Source organism: Petromyzon marinus, chromosome 56 (assembly GCF_048934315.1).
Source record: "Petromyzon marinus isolate PM22_M1 ecotype Great Lakes invasive population chromosome 56, UKy_Petmar_22M1.pri1.0, whole genome shotgun sequence".
NCBI lineage: Eukaryota > Metazoa > Chordata > Hyperoartia > Petromyzontiformes > Petromyzontidae > Petromyzon > Petromyzon marinus.
Window position 1 is genome coordinate 3,757,532 of NC_133722.1, and position 14,858 is coordinate 3,772,389.

A 14,858-nucleotide genomic window follows, 5' to 3' on the forward strand; every position below is an offset into this window, starting at 1 on the left:
CGAAGGCTTCAAATCAAAAATGCTTTTTAAAAAAAAAATCAACGAACGATGGATGGAGAGAGGTCGTGGCCGTGGTGAGGCGGACTGAGCCGCAGAAATAAACCATGGCCCAGAGTCTGCCGTCGTGCCGTGAGTCACAAACTCGGGCCTGGGCAAGCTGCGACCGGGCGACGTGAGTCCGGATCGACGACGCAAATCCGAACAGCACTTAAGTGGAGGACCGCCTGGCACGAGGAAAACAAAACGTCAAGCCACCATCCACTGTTCCGCACCCACCACCCACCCTCCCCTCCCATCACCACCCAAATACCAACTACCCTCCCATCCACTGGTCTGCACCCATCCACCCACCACCCTCCCATCTCCACCACCCACCCACCCTCCCCTCCACTGGTCTGCACCCACCCACCACCCACCAACCCTCCCATCTCCACCACCCACCGTCCCCACGGCGACTTGGTCCATCCTACAGTGCTCTCTTGAGGACGCGCTGACTTCCGCATTTCCGAACGAAGAAGACCTCGCTAGCAGGGGACTCGTCACTCGTCACACGCGCGCGCACCAAGGTGAGTTGGGTGGGAGGGGGTGAGTTGGGTGGGAGGGAGTGAGTTGGGTGGGAGGGTGAGTTGGGTGGGAGGGTGAGTTGGGTGGGAGGGTGAGTTGGGTGGGAGGGTGAGTTGGGTGGGAGGGTGAGTTGGGTGGGGGGGTGAGTTGGGTGGGGGGGGGTGAGTTGGGTGGGGGGGGGTGAGTTGGGTGGGGGGGGGGTGAGTTGGGTGGGAAGGTGAGTTGGTTGAGAGAGTGAGTTGGGTGGGAGGGTGAGTTGGGTGGGGGGGGGGTGAGTTGGGTGGGAGGGTGAGTTGGGTGGGAGAGGGTGAGTTGGGTGGGTGAGTTGGGTGGGGGGGGGGTGAGTTGGGTGGGAGGGTGAGTTGGTTGAGAGGGTGAGTTGAGTGGGAGGGTGAGTTGGGTGGGAGGGGGTGAGTTGGGTGGGAGGGGGTGAGTTGGGTGGGAGGGGGTGTGAGTTGGTGGGGGGGGGTGAGTTGGGTGGGAGGGGGTGAGTTGGGTGGGAGGGGGTGAGTTGGGTGGGAGGGGGTGAGTTGGGTGGGAGGGGGTGAGTTGGGTGGGAGGGGGTGAGTTGGGTGGGAGGGGGTGAGTTGGGTGGGAGGGGGTGAGTTGGGTGGGGGGGGGGTGAGTTTGGTGGGGGGGGGGGTGAGTTTGGTGGGGGGGGGGTGAGTTTGGTGGGGGGGGGTGAGTTGGGTGGGAGGGGGTGAGTTGGGTGGGGGGGGTGAGTTGGGTGGGGGGGTGAGTTGAGTGGTGGGGGTGAGTTGGGTGGGGGGGGGTGAGTTGGGTGGGGGGGTGAGTTGGGTGGAGGGGGTGAGTTGAGTGGTGGGGGTGAGTTGAGTGGTGGGGGTGAGTTGGGTGGGGGGGTGAGTTGGGTGGGGGGGTGAGTTTGGTGGAGGGGTGAGTTGGGTGGAGGGGTAAACACGCGAGGTGCAGTCTGCACTGCGCTTGTTGGAGAGCCAAGCCACAACATTTACAATCTTGAGTCCGACGTTTCGCCAGCAATCACAACCGGCTTCGTCAGGCGACAAGCCATATTTGTGGAGAAATCTTCCGACACACAATCGATGCGTCGGAGGTGGATTAGACAAACCTTTACTGGTTGGCTGTGTCGGGTGGTGGCGGTGTTTGACGACACATTTATACATTTGTAGTGGTCGACTTGACGCGGACAACTTTATTGTTTTCTCCGACACCACTTTTATTACAACTCTTCACATCACGTCTGTGACTCTTCACGTCACGTCTGTGACTCCGTCATGCCGCTTAGCCGCAGCTAGCTCGCCGCCCGTCTCGCTCACTCTGCTTCCTCCCCTATCCCTCACTGTCACTCTGCGTCGTCCCTGTCTCTCTTCATCACTCGCTGTCTCACGCTGTATCCCTGTCTCTCTTAGTCGCTCGCTGTCTCTGTCTCTCTCTGTTGCTCGCTGTCTCTGTCTCTCTCCCGCTGTCTCTCTCACGCTGTATCTCTGTCTCTCTCTCTGTCTCACGTTATATCTGTCTCTCTCCCGCTGTGTCTGTCTCTCTCTCTGTCTCTGTCTCACGTTGTATCTCTGTCTCTCTCTGTCTCTGTCTCACGCTGTATCTCTCTCTCCCGCTGTATCTCTGTCTCACGCTGTCTCTCTCTCTCTGTCTCTGTCTCCCGCTGTATCTCTGTCTCTCTCCCGCTGTCTCTCTGTCTCTGTCTCACGCTGTATCTCTGTCTCTCTCCCGCTGTGTCTCTGTCTCTCGCTCTGTCTCTACCTCACTCCGTCTCTGCTTGCCTCTACTACTCTACTGCTAGCCTGTTCTGTCTCCGTAGTCTTCGCTCCGCTTCTCCCCGACCTGCTTCGTTCTAGTCCCAGCGACAACAACTCCCCTCGTTCTTCCCGTCTCACGAAATATACATCCCCGTTCTCATTACCAACCAATCAACTCGGCCGCGTGCCCCCGACGCCCCGCGTCCGCCCCCCCCCCCCCCCAGCACGTGTTACTTGCCCCCCTCTATTCCCAGACATCCCGGCTCCACTTCGCCCTTGACAGCAACCCCAGCCAATCACAGCCCTACATCGCTCCCCAGCTTAGTTGGCCCGTCAGTACCGCACAGGTTCACGCCGCCGCAACCTGGGCCGGCCCAACGTGACCCCACCGTCCGTAACTCGCGCGTCTTGAACGTCCAACGTGTTAATCCGCCGCACATTTACGCGATCTTAACCCGCGACAACAACGAAACCCTGCGTTATGCTCAATGTCTCTCAGAGAGGCAGCCACCCAAGAAGAAATAGGCCCAGCTCAAGCTGAGAGCCAGCAGCAGCAGCAGCAAGCCCTGCGTCTTGGATGATGTTGGTCGCGGCGGCAGCAGCTCTGCTGCGTGACAGACAGACAATGAGCACTGGGCAAGCGGCCTTCTCGCCAAACAGAGATGTCCCTTGCCTCTCTCGGTCTCGTGCTCGCTCTTTGTTCACGCGTAGAGCAACTCGGCCGTGCACCCCTGCAGAACGCGCGCAAAGTGACGCACGCACTACAAGTCACACACACACAACAAGTCACACACACACAACAAGTCACCCACACACACACAAGTCACACACACACACAAGTCACCCACACAAACAAGTCACACACACACAAGTCACACACACACACAAGTCACACACACACACAACAAGTCACACACACACACAACAAGTCACACACACAACAAGTCACACACACACAACAAAGTCACCCACACACAACAAGTCACACACACAACAAGTCACTCACACAACAAGTCACACACAAGTCACACACACAACAAGTCACACACACACAAGTCACACACACACAAGTCACACACACACAACAAGTCACACACACACAAGTCACACACACACACAACAAGTCACACACACACACAAGTCACGCACACAACAAGTCACACACACACAACAAGTCACACACACAACAACAAGTCACTCACACACAACAAGTCACACACACACACAAGTCACACACACACAACAAGTCACACACACAACAAGTCACACACACAATAAGTCACACACACACAACAAGTCACACACACACAACAAGTCACACACACAACAAGTCACACACACACAAGTCACCCACACACACACAAGTCACACACACAACAAGTCACCCACACACAAGTCACACACACACAACAAGTCACACACACAACAAGTCACACACACACACAAGTCACCCACACAAACAAGTCACACACACACAAGTCACACACACACACAAGTCACACACACACACAACAAGTCACACACACACACAACAAGTCACACACACAACAAGTCACACACACACAACAAAGTCACCCACACACAACAAGTCACACACACAACAAGTCACTCACACAACAAGTCACACACAAGTCACACACACAACAAGTCACACACACACAAGTCACACACACACAAGTCACACACACACAACAAGTCACACACACACAAGTCACACACACACACAACAAGTCACACACACACACAAGTCACGCACACAACAAGTCACACACACACAACAAGTCACACACACAACAACAAGTCACTCACACACAACAAGTCACACACACACACAAGTCACACACACACAACAAGTCACACACACAACAAGTCACACACACAATAAGTCACACACACACAACAAGTCACACACACACAACAAGTCACACACACAACAAGTCACACACACACACACAAGTCACCCACACACACAATAAGTCACCCACACACAACAAGTCACACACACACAACAAGTCACACACACACAAGTCACCCACACACACACAACAAGTCACACACACAAGTCACCCACACACACAACAAGTCACACACACACACAACAAGTCACCCACACACAACAAGTCACACACACACAACAAGTCACACACACACAAGTCACACACACACACACAACAAGTCACCCACACAGAACAAGTCACACACACACAAGTCACACACACACACACAACAAGTCACACACACACGTCACACACACACACACACAAGTCACACACACAACAAGTCACACACAACAAGTCACACACACAAGTCACACCCACACACAACAAGTCACACACACAACAAGTCACACACACACACAACAAGTCACACACACACAACAAGTACACACACACACACAAGTCACACACACACAACAAGTCACACACACACACACAACAAGTCACACACACACACAACAAGTCACACACACACACACAAGTCACACACACAACAAGTCACACACACACAACAAGTCACACACACACACAACAAGTCACACACACACACAACAAGTCACACACACACAACAAGTAACACACACACACAACAAGTCACACACACACAACAAGTAACACACACACACAACAAGTCACACACACAACAAGTCACACACACAAGTCACACCCACACACAACAAGTCACACACACAAGTCACACACACACAACAAGTCACACACACACAACAAGTACACACACACACACAAGTCACACACACACAACAAGTCACACACACACACAACAAGTCACACACACACACAACAAGTCACACACACACAAGTCACACACACAACAAGTCACCCACACACAACAAGTCACACTCACACACAAGTCACCCACACACAACAAGTCACACTCACACACAAGTCACCCACACACAACAAGTCACCCACACACAACAAGTCACACACACACACACAAGTCACACACACACACAAGTCACACACACACACAACAAGTCACACACACACACAACAAGTCACACACACAACAAGTCACACACACACAAGTCACACACACACACAACAAGTCACACACACAACAAGTCACTCACACAACAAGTCACACACAAGTCACACACACAACAAGTCACACACACACACAAGTCACACACACACAAGTCACACACACACAACAAGTCACACACACAACAAGTCACACACACACAAGTCACACACACACACAACAAGTCACACACACACACAAGTCACGCACACAACAAGTCACACACACACACAACAAGTCACACACACAACAACAAGTCACTCACACACAACAAGTCACACACACACAAGTCACACACACACAACAAGTCACACACACAACAAGTCACACACACAATAAGTCACACACACACAACAAGTCACACACACAACAAGTCACACACACAACAAGTCACACACACACACACAAGTCACCCACACACACAATAAGTCACCCACACACAACAAGTCACACACACACAACAAGTCACACACACACAACAAGTCACACACACAAGTCACCCACACACACAACAAGTCACACACACACACAACAAGTCACCCACACACAACAAGTCACACACACACAACAAGTCACACACACACACAAGTCACACACACACACAACAAGTCACCCACACAGAACAAGTCACACACACACAAGTCACACACACACACAACAAGTCACACGCACACAAGTCACACACACACACAAGTCACACACACACAACAAGTCACACACAACAAGTCACACACACAAGTCACACCCACACACAACAAGTCACACACACAACAAGTCACACACACACACAACAAGTCACACACACACAACAAGTACACACACACACACACAAGTCACACACACACAACAAGTCACACACACACAACAAGTCACACACACACACAACAAGTCACACACACACAAGTCACACACACAACAAGTCACACACACAACAAGTCACACACACACAACAAGTCACACACACACACAACAAGTCACACACACACAACAAGTAACACACACACACAACAAGTCACACACACAAAAAGTCACACACACACAAGTCACACACACAACAAGTCACCCACACACAACAAGTCACACTCACACACAAGTCACCCACACACAACAAGTCACACTCACACACAAGTCACCCACACACAACAAGTCACCCACACACAACAAGTCACACACACACAACAAGTCACACACACACACACAACAAGTCACACACACACAAGTCACACACACACAACAAGTCACACACACACAACAAGTCACACACACACAACAAGTCACACACACACAACAAGTCACACACACAACAAGTCACACACACACAAGTCACCAACGCCCCTGACGTACCATTGGACTGTGGGCTGGACCTTTAGACTCCGCGACATCCACCGTGCCGCCACTGGGTCACGGCGTTGCTGGGACGCACAGCGGTGTGACAGAGAACAGTCGGACAGAGGTGAAGGGAGTGAGTCTGTGAGGCTGTGTCTGTCGGTGTGACAGAGAACAGTCGGACAGAGGGAAGGGAGTGAGTCTGTGACTGTCTGTCCGTGTGTGCTGGCAGAGGTGAAGGGAGTGAGTCTATGAGGCTGTGTCTGTCGGTGTGACAGAGAACAGTCGGACAAAGGTGAAGGGAGTGAGTCTGTGAGTCTGTGTCTGTCTGTCTGTGTGACAGAGAACAGTCGGACAGAGGGAAGGAAGTGAGTCTGTGGGGCTGTGTCTGTCGGTGTGACAGAGAACAGTCGGACAGAGGAAAGGGAGTGAGTCTGTGAGGCTGTGTCTGTCGGTGTGACAGAGAACAGTCGGACAGAGGTGAAGGGAGTGAGTCTGTGAGTCTGTGTCTGTCTGTCTGTGTGACAGAGAACAGTCGGACAGAGGTGAAGGGAGTGAGTCTGTGAGTCTGTGTCTGTCGGTGTGACAGAGAACAGTCGGACAGAGGTGAAGGGAGTGAGTCTGTGAGTCTGTGTCTGTCTGTCTGTGTGACAGAGAACAGTCGGACAGAGGGAATGAAGTGAGTTTGTGAGTCTGTGTCTGTCGGTGTGACAGAGAACAGTCGGACAGAGGGAAGGGAGTGAGTCTGTGAGTCTGTGTCTGTCGGTGTGACAGAGAACAGTCGGACAGAGGTGAAGGGAGTGAGTCTGTGAGTCTGTGTCTGTCTGTCTGTGTGACAGAGAACAGTCGGACAGAGGAAAGGGAGTGAGTCTGTGAGGCAATGTCTGTCGGTGTGACAGAGAACAGTCGGACAGAGGTGAAGGGAGTGAGTCTGTGAGTCTGTGTCTGTCTGTCTGTGTGACAGAGAACAGTCGGACAGAGGAAAGGGAGTGAGTCTGTGAGGCTGTGTCTGTCGGTGTGACAGAGAACAGTCGGACAGAGGTGAAGGGAGTGGGTCTGTGAGTCTGTGTCTGTCTGTCGGTGTGGCAGAGCACAGTCGGACAAAGCGAAAGGAGTGAGTCTGTGAGTCTGTGTCTGTCGGTGTGACAGAGAACAGTCGGACATAGGGAAGGGAGTGAGTCTGTGAGTCTGTGTCTGTCTGTCTGTGTGACAGAGAACAGTCGGACAGAGGTGAAGGGAGTGAGTCTGTGAGTCTTTGTCTGTCTGTCTGTGTGACAGAGAACAGTCGGACAGAGGGAAGGGAGTGAGTCTGTGGGTCTGTGTCTGTCTGTCGGTGTGACAGAGAACAGTCGGACAGAGGTCAAGGGAGTGAGTCTGTGAGTCTGTGTCTGTCTGTCTGTGTGACAGAGAACAGTCGGACAGAGGGAAGGGAGTGAGTCTGTGGGTCTGTGTCTGTCGGTGTGACAGAGAACAGTCGGACAGAGGAAAGGGAGTGAGTCTGTGAGGCTGGGTCTGTCGGTGTGACAGAGAACAGTCGGACAGAGGTGAAGGGAGTGGGTCTGTGAGTCTGTGTCTGTCTGTCGGTGTGGCAGAGCACAGTCGGACAAAGCGAAAGGAGTGAGTCTGTGAGTCTGTGTCTGTCGGTGTGACAGAGAACAGTCGGACAGAGGGAAGGGAGTGAGTCTGTGAGTCTGTGTCTGTCAGTGTGGCAGAGAACAGTCGGACAGAGTGAAGGGAGCGAGTCTGTGTCTGTGTGACAGTAAACAGTCGGACAGAGGTGAAGGGAGTGAGTCTGTGAGTCTGTGTCTGTCTGTCCGTGTGTGCTGGCAGAGGGAAGGGAGTGAGTCTGTGAGACTGTGTCTCTCTGTCTGTGTGTGCGAGACAGCGCGTAGGGCTGTCAGAGGCGAAGGCAGCGATGTCGCCAGGAAGAGACGCTCCGCTCTCCGTCGGAGAGGGAGTGCGCATGATGTTTTACGCCCTCTCGCCGAACGAGTCCTCCTTCGAGACTCTGCACGAAGTCCCCAATTACGTGGCGCAGGTAACCCAGCCCGGAGGGCACAGGCAGGTGCCGCGCTGCGACTCGGAGAGCCTTTGAATCGCTCGAACTCCACTTTTTTTGTTTGCTTCATTGCCGCGCTGAAGTTCGATTCGTTTGCCTTGTTTTGTTTTGTGTTTGCCTTCGTCATTTCGGGTGAGAGCCGTCTGTGTGTGTTTGTGTGTTTGTGGTGTGGTCACTCGGCCTTGAACGAGACGATAATTCCCCTGTTTCACCCCCCACCTCCACACGGCAACCCCTGGGTGGCAGGTGGTGTCTGTGGCAAAGTGGTGTCTGTGGCAAGGTGGCAGGTGGTGTTTGTGGCAAAGTGGTGTTTGTGGCAAGGTGGCAGGTGGTGTCTGTGGTAGGTGGTGTCTGTGGCAAGGTGGCAAGTGGTGTTTGTGGCAGGTGGTGTCTGTGGCAAGTTGGCAGGTGGTGTTTGTGGCAAAGTGGTGTTTGTGGCAAGGTGGCAGGTGGTGTCTGTGGCAGGTGGTGTCTGTGGCAAGGTGGCAGGTGGTGTTTGTGGCAGGTGGTGTCTGTGGCAAGGTGGCAGGTGGTGTTTGTGGCAGGTGATGTCTGTGGCAAGGTGGCAGGTGGTGTTTGTGGCAAAGTGGTGTTTGTGGCAAGGTGGCAGGTGGTGTCTGTGGCAGGTGGTGTCTGTGGCAAGGTGGCAGGTGGTGTTTGTGGCAGGTGGTGTCTGTGGCAAGGTGGCAGGTGGTGTTTGTGGCAGGTGGTGTCTGTGGCAAGGTGGCAGGTGGTGTCTGTGGCAGGTGGTGTCTGTGGCAAGGTGGCAGGTGGTGTCTGTGGCAGGTGGTGTCTGTGGCAAGGTGGCAGGTGGTGTCTGTGGCACGGTGGCAGGTGGTGTTTGTGGCAAAGTGGTGTTTGTGGCAAGGTGACAGGTGGTGTCTGTGGCAAGGTGGCAGGTGGTGTCTGTGGCAAGGTGGCAGGTGGTGTCTGTGGCAAGGTGGCAGGTGGTGTCTGTGGCAAGGTGGCAGGTGGTGTTTGTGGCAGGTGGTGTTTGTGGCAAGGTGACAGGTGGTGTCTGTGGCAAGGCGTAGGTGGTGTCTGTGGCAAGGCGTAGGTGGTGTCTGTGGCAAGGTGGTGTCTGTGGCAAGGTGGCAGGTTGTGTCTGTGGCAGGTGGTGTCTGTGGCAAGGTGGCAGGTGGTGTCTGTGGCAAGGTGGCAGGTGGTGTCTGTGGCAGGTGGTGTCTGTGGCAAGGCGTAGGTGGCAGGTGGTGTCTGTGGCAAGGTGGCAGGTGGTGTCTGTGGCAAGGTGGCAGGTGGTGTCTGTGGCAAGGTGGCAGGTGGTGTCTGTGGCAAGGTGGCAGGTGGTGTCTGTGGCAAGGTGGCAGATGGTGTCTGTGGCAAGGTGGCAGGTGGTGTCTGTGGCAAGGTGGCAGGTGGTGTCTGTGGCAAGGTGGCAGGTGGTGTTTGTGGCAAGGTGGCAGGTGGTGTCTGTGGCAAGGTGGCAGGTGATGTCTGTGGCAAGGTGGCTGGTGGTGTTTGTGGCAAGGTGGCAGGTGGTGTCTGTGCCAAGGTGACAGGTGGTGTTTGTGGCAGGTGGTGTCTGTGGCAAGGTGGCAGGTGGTGTTTGTGGCAGGTGGTGTCTGTGGCAAGGTGACAGGTGGTGTCTGTGGCAAGGTGACAGGTGGTGTCTGTGGCAAGGTGGCAGGTGGTGTTTGTGGCAGGTAGTGTTTGTGGCAAGGTGACAGGTGGTGTCTATGGCAAGGTGACAGGTGGTGTCTGTGGCAAGGTGGCAGGTGGTGTCTGTGGCAAGGTGGCAGGTGGTGTTTGTGGCAAGGTGGCAGGTGGTGTTTGTGGCAAGGTGGCAGGTGGTGTCTGTGGCAAGGTGACAGGTGGTGTTTGTGACAAGGTGACAGGTTGTGTCTGTGGCAAGGTGGCAGGTGGTGTCTGTGGCAAGGTGGCAGGTGGTGTTTGTGGCAAAGTGGTGTTTGTGGCAAGGTGGCAGGTGGTGTCTGTGGCAGGTGGTGTCTGTGGCAAGGTGGCAGGTGGTGTTTGTGGCAGGTGGTGTCTGTGGCAAGGTGGCAGGTGGTGTTTGTGGCAAAGTGGTGTTTGTGGCAAGGTGGCAGGTGGTGTTTGTGGCAGGTGGTGTCTGTGGCAAGGTGGCAGGTGGTGTTTGTGGCAGGTGGTGTCTGTGGCAAGGTGGCAGGTGGTGTCTGTGGCAAGGTGGCAGGTGGTGTTTGTGGCAGGTGGTGTCTGTGGCAAGGTGACAGGTGGTGTCTGTGGCAAGGTGACAGGTGGTGTCTGTGGCAAGGTGGCAGGTGGTGTTTGTGGCAGGTAGTGTTTGTGGCAAGGTGACAGGTGGTGTCTATGGCAAGGTGACAGGTGGTGTCTGTGGCAAGGTGGCAGGTGGTGTCTGTGGCAAGGTGGCAGGTGGTGTTTGTGGCAAGGTGGCAGGTGGTGTTTGTGGCAAGGTGGCAGGTGGTGTCTGTGGCAAGGTGACAGGTGGTGTTTGTGACAAGGTGACAGGTTGTGTCTGTGGCAAGGTGGCAGGTGGTGTCTGTGGCAAGGTGGCAGGTGGTGTTTGTGGCAAAGTGGTGTTTGTGGCAAGGTGGCAGGTGGTGTCTGTGGCAGGTGGTGTCTGTGGCAAGGTGGCAGGTGGTGTTTGTGGCAGGTGGTGTCTGTGGCAAGGTGGCAGGTGGTGTTTGTGGCAAAGTGGTGTTTGTGGCAAGGTGGCAGGTGGTGTTTGTGGCAGGTGGTGTCTGTGGCAAGGTGGCAGGTGGTGTTTGTGGCAGGTGGTGTCTGTGGCAAGGTGGCAGGTGGTGTCTGTGGCAGGTGGTGTCTGTGGCAAGGTGGCAGGTGGTGTTTGTGGCAAGGTGACTGGTGGTGTTTGTGGCAACGTGGCAGGTGGTGTCTGTGGCAAGGTGGCAGGTGGTGTATGTGGCAAGGTGGCAGGTGGTGTCTGTGGCAAGGTGGCAGGTGGTGTCTGTGGCAAGGTGGCAGGTGGTGTCTGTGGCAAGGTGGCTGGTGGTGTTTGTGGCAAGGTGGCAGGTGGTGTCTGTGGCAAGGTGGCAGGTGGTGTCTGTGGCAAGGTGGCAGGTGGTGTTTGTGGCAAGGTGGCAGGTGGTGTCTGTGACGAGGTGGCAGGCGGTGTCTGTGGCGAGGTGGCAGGTGGTGTCTGTGGCAAGGTGACAGGTGGTGTCTGTGGCAAGGTGGCAGGTGGTGTTTGTGGCAAGGCGTAGGTGGGAGGTGGTGTCTGTGGCAAGGTGGCAGGCGGTGTCTGTGGCGAGGTGGCAGGTGGTGTCTGTGGCAAGGTGACAGGTGGTGTCTGTGGCAAGGTGGCAGGTGGTGTTTGTGGCAAGGTGACAGGTGGTGTCTGTGGCGAGGTGGCAGGTGGTGTCTGTGGCAAGGTGACAGGTGGTGTCTGTGGCAAGGTGGCAGGTGGTGTTTGTGACAAGGTGGCAGGCGGTGTCTGTGGCGAGGTGGCAGGTGGTGTCTGTGGCAAGGTGACAGGTGGTGTCTGTGGCAAGGTGACAGGTGGTGTCTGTGGCAAGGTGACAGGTGGTGTCTGTGGCAGGTGGTGTCTGTGGCAAGGTGGCAGGTGGTGTCTGTGGCAATGTGACTGGTGGTGTCTGTGGCAAGGTGGCAGGTGGTGTTTGTGGCAAGGTGACAGGTGGTGTCTGTGGCGAGGTGGCAGGTGGTGTCTGTGGCAAGGTGGCAGGTGGTGTCTGTGGCAAGGTGACAGGTGGTGTCTGTGGCAAGGTGGCAGGTGGTGTTTGTGGCAAGGCGTAGGTGGGAGGTGGTGTCTGTGGCAAGGTGGCAGGCGGTGTCTGTGGCGAGGTGGCAGGTGGTGTCTGTGGCAAGGTGACAGGTGGTGTCTGTGGCAAGGTGGCAGGTGGTGTTTGTGGCAAGGTGACAGGTGGTGTCTGTGGCGAGGTGGCAGGTGGTGTCTGTGGCAAGGTGACAGGTGGTGTCTGTGGCAAGGTGGCAGGTGGTGTTTGTGACAAGGTGGCAGGCGGTGTCTGTGGCGAGGTGGCAGGTGGTGTCTGTGGCAAGGTGACAGGTGGTGTCTGTGGCAAGGTGACAGGTGGTGTCTGTGGCAAGGTGACAGGTGGTGTCTGTGGCAGGTGGTGTCTGTGGCAAGGTGGCAGGTGGTGTCTGTGGCAATGTGACTGGTGGTGTCTGTGGCAAGGTGGCAGGTGGTGTTTGTGGCAAGGTGACAGGTGGTGTCTGTGGCGAGGTGGCAGGTGGTGTCTGTGGCAAGGTGGCAGGTGGTGTCTGTGGCAAGGTGACAGGTGGTGTCTGTGGCAAGGTGGCAGGTGGTGTTTGTGGCAAGGTGACAGGTGGTGTCTGTGGCAAGGTGGCAGGTGGTGTTTGTGGCAAGGTGACAGGTGGTGTCTGTGGCGAGGTGGCAGGTGGTGTCTGTGGCAAGGTGACAGGTGGTGTCTGTGGCAAGGTGGCAGGTGGTGTTTGTGACAAGGTGGCAGGCGGTGTCTGTGGCGAGGTGGCAGGTGGTGTCTGTGGCAAGGTGACAGGTGGTGTCTGTGGCAAGGTGACAGGTGGTGTCTGTGGCAAGGTGACAGGTGGTGTCTGTGGCAAGGTGACAGGTGGTGTCTGTGGCAAGGTGGCAGGTGGTGTCTGTGACAAGGTGACAGGTTGTGTCTGTGGCAAGGTGGCAGGTGGTGTCTGTGGCAAGGTGGCAGGTGGTGTTTGTGGCAAAGTGGTGTTTGTGGCAAGGTGGCAGGTGGTGTCTGTGGCAGGTGGTGTCTGTGGCAAGGTGGCAGGTGGTGTTTGTGGCAGGTGGTGTCTGTGGCAAGGTGGCAGGTGGTGTTTGTGGCAAAGTGGTGTTTGTGGCAAGGTGGCAGGTGGTGTTTGTGGCAGGTGGTGTCTGTGGCAAGGTGGCAGGTGGTGTTTGTGGCAGGTGGTGTCTGTGGCAAGGTGGCAGGTGGTGTCTGTGGCAAGGTGGCAGGTGGTGTTTGTGGCAGGTGGTGTCTGTGGCAAGGTGACAGGTGGTGTCTGTGGCAAGGTGACAGGTGGTGTCTGTGGCAAGGTGGCAGGTGGTGTTTGTGGCAGGTAGTGTTTGTGGCAAGGTGACAGGTGGTGTCTATGGCAAGGTGACAGGTGGTGTCTGTGGCAAGGTGGCAGGTGGTGTCTGTGGCAAGGTGGCAGGTGGTGTTTGTGGCAAGGTGGCAGGTGGTGTTTGTGGCAAGGTGGCAGGTGGTGTCTGTGGCAAGGTGACAGGTGGTGTTTGTGACAAGGTGACAGGTTGTGTCTGTGGCAAGGTGGCAGGTGGTGTCTGTGGCAAGGTGGCAGGTGGTGTTTGTGGCAAAGTGGTGTTTGTGGCAAGGTGGCAGGTGGTGTCTGTGGCAGGTGGTGTCTGTGGCAAGGTGGCAGGTGGTGTTTGTGGCAGGTGGTGTCTGTGGCAAGGTGGCAGGTGGTGTTTGTGGCAAAGTGGTGTTTGTGGCAAGGTGGCAGGTGGTGTTTGTGGCAGGTGGTGTCTGTGGCAAGGTGGCAGGTGGTGTTTGTGGCAGGTGGTGTCTGTGGCAAGGTGGCAGGTGGTGTCTGTGGCAGGTGGTGTCTGTGGCAAGGTGGCAGGTGGTGTTTGTGGCAAGGTGACTGGTGGTGTTTGTGGCAACGTGGCAGGTGGTGTCTGTGGCAAGGTGGCAGGTGGTGTATGTGGCAAGGTGGCAGGTGGTGTCTGTGGCAAGGTGGCAGGTGGTGTCTGTGGCAAGGTGGCAGGTGGTGTCTGTGGCAAGGTGGCTGGTGGTGTTTGTGGCAAGGTGGCAGGTGGTGTCTGTGGCAAGGTGGCAGGTGGTGTCTGTGGCAAGGTGGCAGGTGGTGTTTGTGGCAAGGTGGCAGGTGGTGTCTGTGACGAGGTGGCAGGCGGTGTCTGTGGCGAGGTGGCAGGTGGTGTCTGTGGCAAGGTGACAGGTGGTGTCTGTGGCAAGGTGGCAGGGGGTGTTTGTGGCAAGGCGTAGGTGGGAGGTGGTGTCTGTGGCAAGGTGGCAGGCGGTGTCTGTGGCGAGGTGGCAGGTGGTGTCTGTGGCAAGGTGACAGGTGGTGTCTGTGGCAAGGTGGCAGGTGGTGTTTGTGGCAAGGTGACAGGTGGTGTCTGTGGCGAGGTGGCAGGTGGTGTCTGTGGCAAGGTGACAGGTGGTGTCTGTGGCAAGGTGGCAGGTGGTGTTTGTGACAAGGTG

The 14,858-nt window shown here is 55.6% G+C and overlaps 1 protein-coding gene across 4 annotated transcripts in view; it reads left to right on the top strand.

Annotated features, from left to right (window-relative positions):
- Positions 1–454: 454 nt before the first annotated feature.
- Positions 455–14,858, top strand: part of AGMO (alkylglycerol monooxygenase) — a 35,862-nt gene continuing 21,458 nt past the window's right edge. The window contains exons 1-2 of one of the 4 annotated variants that reach the window (XM_076052466.1): positions 455–566; positions 8,551–8,703. In XM_076052466.1, the coding sequence (XP_075908581.1) occupies positions 8,581–8,703 (123 nt within the window). In that variant the 5' untranslated portion in view covers positions 455–566; positions 8,551–8,580. Of the gene's footprint in view, positions 567–6,692; positions 6,793–8,020; positions 8,210–8,435; positions 8,443–8,550; positions 8,704–14,858 lie in introns of those variants that run through there. The other 3 variants (XM_076052467.1, XM_076052470.1, XM_076052469.1) reach the window with 3 other exon arrangements.